Genomic DNA, 5,132 nt, shown 5'->3' on the forward strand with positions numbered 1-5,132 from the left:
TCCCATTGCCATTATTATGTGTATATATTATATCTTTGTTTTGAGAAACCATGCATCAAGATTTTCATCAATAAATGGATATACATATATGCTTTAAGGTGAACTCATGCTGCTTTATTATTGAAGAAGAGCACTAAACGCTGCAAGACCTAATGACAAACAAATATGGCTAAGTAAATACATATAAGAAATACAAGAATATAAATATTATACTTCACAAACAAACAAAAAGAAAAAAACAATGGCCACTCAAACCCTAATTTTCACCATCCTTCTTCCACACCTAGTGGGGTCCTTGGTACGTATATATGATCTGCATCTCTTCTAGACTTGGCAAACAGAATGAAGTGTAAGATGACTAAAACCAAAGACCATGAGCTTGTGCTGTCAACGCTGGAAGAGCTGTCCACACTTATGCTCAGAAGATTATTCCACGATTTAGACAAGAACTTGGCTCTTCTCCAAGAAACCTTTGCTTTGTTGGAAGTGGAACCTGCAAATAAGATAATTGTTAACTTTGAGATGATGAAAAATAGTGTACCAATTTGGGAAATTAATCAACTTAGTAGTTTAGAAAAAAGTTTCTGTGATAGAATTATACCTAGTAATGAATGGGAGGTGGTGGGGATGCGTAGATGTATGTTGGAGGAGGAGACGGTGAAGGTGGGGGTGGTGACTTGTAATGGTATGTTGGAGGAGGAGATTCGGAAGGAGGGGGTGGTGACTTGTAATGGTAGGGAGGTGGTGGAGATGGGGAAGGTGGGGGTGGTGACTTGTAATGGTAGGGAGGTGGTGGAGATGGGGAAGGCGGGGGTGGAGATTTGTAATGGTAGGGAGGTGGAGGAGATGGCGATGGAGGTGGAGGAGATTGGTAGTGGTAGGGAGGTGGGGGAGACGGAGATGGTGGTGGAGGTGAGTTGTAGAGATAGGGTGGTGGAGGGGATGGAGATGGTGGTGGAGGAGACTTGTAGTGATAGGGGTGGTGGAGGGGATGGTGATGGTGGTGGAGGAGACTTGAGTAGTAAGGTGGTGGAGGGGATGGTGATGGTGGAGGAGGAGACTTGTAGTAGTAAGGTGGTGGAGGAGATGGGGACGGTGGAGGGGGTGACTTGTAGTAGTAAGGAGGTGGTGGAGATGGGGATGGTGGTGGAGGTGATTTGTAATAGTAAGGTGGTGGTGGAGATGGGGATGGTGGTGGAGGTGATTTGTAATAGTAGGGTGGTGGAGGAGATGGCGATGGTGGAGGAGGAGATTTGTAGTAGTAGGGTGGTGGAGGGGATGGTGAAGGTGGTGGTGGTGATTTGTAGTAGTAGGGTGGTGGAGGGGATGGTGATGGTGGTGGTGGTGACTTGTAGTAATAAGGTGGTGGTGGTGATGGTGATGGTGGAGGAGGTGACTTGTAGTAGTAAGGAGGTGGTGGTGAGGGTGATGGTGGGGGAGGAGATTTGTAGTAGTAAGGAGGTGGTGGGGATGGGTGATGGTGGAGGAGGAGATTTGTAGTAATAGGGTGGTGGTGGGGATGGTGATGGTGGAGGAGGAGATTTGTAGTAATAGGGTGGTGGAGGAGACGGCGATGGGGGTGGTGGGGACTTGTAATAGTAGGGGTGGTGGGGGAGAAGGTGATGGAGGAGGTGGGGACTTTGTAGTAGTAAGGTGGTGGGGGAGAAGGTGATGGAGGAGGTGGGAGAGTTGTAGTAGTAGGGAGGAGGAGGAGATGGTGAGGGAGGTGGTGGGGACTTGTAATAGTAGGGAGGAGGAGGAGATGGTGAGGGAGGTGGTGGGGACTTGTAATAGTAGGGAGGAGGAGGAGATGGTGAGGGAGGTGGTGGGGACTTGTAATAGTATGGTGGTGGAGGAGATGGTGAAGGAGGTGGTGGGGACTTGTAATAATAAGGTGGTGGTGGAGATGGTGAGGGTGGTGGAGGAGACTTATAGTAGTAAGGTGGAATAGAAGGTGGGTTCTTTGGTGGTGGTGGAGATGTATAATGATACGGTGGAGGCAATGACTTCGGTGGTGGAGGAGAAGTATAATGATACGGTGGAGGCAATGACTTCGGTGGCGGAGGAGATGTGTAGTGATATGGTGGTGGCAATGACTTTGGTGGTGGAGGAGATGTATAGTGATACGGTGGAGGCAATGACTTCGGTGGTGGAGGAGATGTATAATGATAAGGTGGTGGCAAAGACTTCGGTGGTGGAGGAGAAGTATAATGATAAGGTGGAGACCAAGACTTCACCGGTGGAGGAGGAGAGTTATAGTAATAGGGTGGTGTTGGAGAGGGTGTCTGATGATGGTGGTGATGGTGGTGGTGGTTGTGGTGGTTGTGGTGATGGTGCTCACAATGCTCATAGGGTTTCTCTGGTGCAAAGGCAAGTGGCTTGGCCTTAAGGACCACCTCCTCATGGGACTTAGAATACACGTTCAGGGGAGCACACTCGTTGAGTTTTGTAGGCTTGTTGCAAGTGGAACCCTTTGGCGCAGCATGGAGATAAACCTTGCATCCCTTGGCTCCATGTTCCCAATACGGATACCCTTCAACTGTGACAATGTATTTGCCATGGCCTTTAGTTTCACCGTATGCTTCATACTTTGTTGCCTGCCCTCACATGTCACCTTCACTATGGCGCCTGTTTCCATATGGTAAGGGTAGTTATTAGATATACATGGGACCCAAGACTCTAGCTCAGCCATTTGTAAGCTGTCTAGTTTAATTAAAAACCATTTTGGATTGCATGAAAGTGAGCGAAAAGGATCATAGCGAAAAAGAAGGACATTATTAGTGCCCACTATCACTGACTTTTTGGGTGTTTATTAGATATACATGGGACCCAAGACTCTAGCTCAGCCATTCCATGTGGTTTTTTATATCCTTTAAAGAGATGGATGTCTGCTAGCTTTTTCTCAAATAATTGAACCAAAGGTCTATCCACACCAACTTTTTGTTTCTAATTGTTTGAATTATTTGGACACACGGTACTTTTTGGTTAACATAGTTATATGTGAATCATTAACATAGAAAGATAAAGTAGGATTAGTTATTCAAAAACTGTTAACACCAAACACAACATTCAGGTCATTTGACTTTTGTAACACTCCATGTTTGCTAATCAGACCAGTAAGAAAAAAATTTGTTTTTTTCTAATGTGAAAAAAATCAAGTAAATTAAAGGAATTCATGCCAAAATTTCTAACAATCACCTGCGAAGAGCTTCTTCTTGTAAGACTCCTTTGGGTTCTCCCAATTGTAGCACTTGTAACAGTAGACTCTTCCTACAACCTTGAGAATTGGCTCATGGTGATATGGTGGTGGGGGTGACGTGTAATAATATGGTGGTGGTGGTGATTTCACCGGAGGAGGTGGGGAATGATAATAGTAAGGTGGTGGTGGGGACTTCACAGGAGGAGGTGGGGAGTGATAATAGTAAGGTGGTGGTGGTGACTTCACCGGAGGTGGTGGGGAGTTATAGTAGTACGGTGGTGGTGGCGATTTCACCCGGGAGGAGGTGGGGAGTGATAGTAGTAAGGTGGTGGTGGTGACTTCACCGGAGGAGGTGGGGAGTGATAGTAGTACGGTGGTGGTGGTGACTTCACCGGAGGAGGTGGGGAGTGATAGTAGTACGGTGGTGGCGGAGATTTAACCGGAGGAGGTGGGGAGTGATAATAGTAAGGTGGTGGCGGAGACTTCACCGGAGGAGGTGGGGAGTGATAATAGTAAGGTGGTGGCGGAGACTTCACCGGAGGAGGTGGGGGAGTGATAGTAGTACGGTGGTGGCGGAGATTTCACCGGAGGAGGTGGGGAGTGATAGTAGTAAGGTGGTGGCGGAGACTTCACCGGAGGAGGTGGGGAGTTATAGTAGTACGGTGGTGGTGGCGACTTCACCGGCGGAGGAGGGGAGTGATAGTAGTAAGGTGGTGGCGGAGACTTCACCGGAGGAGGTGGGGAGTGATAGTAGTACGGTGGTGGTGGTGACTTCACCGGAGGAGGTGGGGGAGTGATAGTAGTACGGTGGTGGCGGAGATTTAACCGGAGGAGGTGGGGAGTGATAATAGTAAGGTGGTGGCGGAGACTTCACCGGAGGAGGTGGGGAGTGATAATAGTAAGGTGGTGGCGGAGACTTCACCGGAGGAGGTGGGGGAGTGATAGTAGTACGGTGGTGGCGGAGATTTCACCGGAGGAGGTGGGGAGTGATAGTAGTAAGGTGGTGGCGGAGACTTCACCGGAGGAGGTGGGGAGTTATAGTAGTACGGTGGTGGTGGCGACTTCACCGGCGGAGGAGGGGAGTGATAGTAGTAAGGTGGTGGCGGAGACTTCACCGGAGGAGGTGGAGAGTGATAATAGTAAGGTGGTGGTGGAGATTTCACCGGAGGAGGTGGGGGAGTGATAATAGTATGGTGGTGGTGGAGATTTCACCGGAGGAGGTGGAGAGTGATAATAATAAGGTGGTGGAGGTGAGGGAGAAGGTGGTGGTGGAGATTTATAGTGGTAAGGTGGTGGAGGTGACGGCGAAGGTGGTGGTGGAGACTTGTATTCATAAGGTGGTGGAGGAGACGGTGATGGTGGTGGTGGTGACTTGTATTCATAAGGTGGCGGCGGCGACGGTGACGGCGGTGGTGGTGATTTATAAAACATAAGGAGGAGGTGGTGAAGCATAAATGTAAGGAGGATCAGCAAAGACTTGAGCTACATTACTTGAAACAAGCACTGCGACAAAGGCAAAGGCAAAGGTTGGCCCTATAGACGACTCCCGGAGGGTCGCCGGAATGTAAGCTCATAGCTCGCCGGAGCAAGTATGAACAAGTAGAACTGAGTTCCTTAAGAAGGGAATACAAGGAGAGGTGTGACTGTGTGAGTCCTATCCAAAGAGTAGTAATATTTATAATGAAAGATGTTTGTTACAACTTAAGAAAACAGCTGTGAAGTAAGACTTATGATGACAGAGAGGAATTTGATTATGGTTTCATGATTAACTTTTAATTTGCTTACTGTGAATTAGGTGGCTTTGTTTATTTTTTTATTTTTTTCTATGGTTGTGGCCTATATTGCTTTTCACTTTAGCATTTGGTCTGTTTAATATATAGAAAAAAATTAAAGACTATCTATGTGTCTTCTTTTTTGGAAATATATGTATGTA

At 47.5% G+C, this 5,132-nt stretch overlaps 1 protein-coding gene across 1 annotated transcript; it reads right to left on the minus strand.

Moving 5' to 3' along the window:
* Positions 1 to 461: 461 nt before the first annotated feature.
* LOC120257295 (extensin-2-like) lies at positions 462 to 4,407 on the minus strand (the record flags this gene model as incomplete). The annotated part of the gene is given in 8 exon segments (XM_039264795.1): positions 462 to 493; positions 602 to 1,726; positions 1,728 to 2,516; positions 2,519 to 2,628; positions 3,199 to 3,490; positions 3,562 to 3,748; positions 3,750 to 4,057; positions 4,060 to 4,407. Coding segments are annotated over 7 exon segments (3,159 nt in total), but the record flags the coding sequence as incomplete, so codon positions are not given.
* Between the last annotated feature and the right edge of the window lie 725 nt (positions 4,408 to 5,132).

The sequence above is a fragment of the Dioscorea cayenensis genome, unplaced genomic scaffold (assembly GCF_009730915.1).
Source record: "Dioscorea cayenensis subsp. rotundata cultivar TDr96_F1 unplaced genomic scaffold, TDr96_F1_v2_PseudoChromosome.rev07_lg8_w22 25.fasta BLBR01001995.1, whole genome shotgun sequence".
In the NCBI taxonomy this organism is placed as follows: Eukaryota; Viridiplantae; Streptophyta; class Magnoliopsida; order Dioscoreales; family Dioscoreaceae; genus Dioscorea; species Dioscorea cayenensis.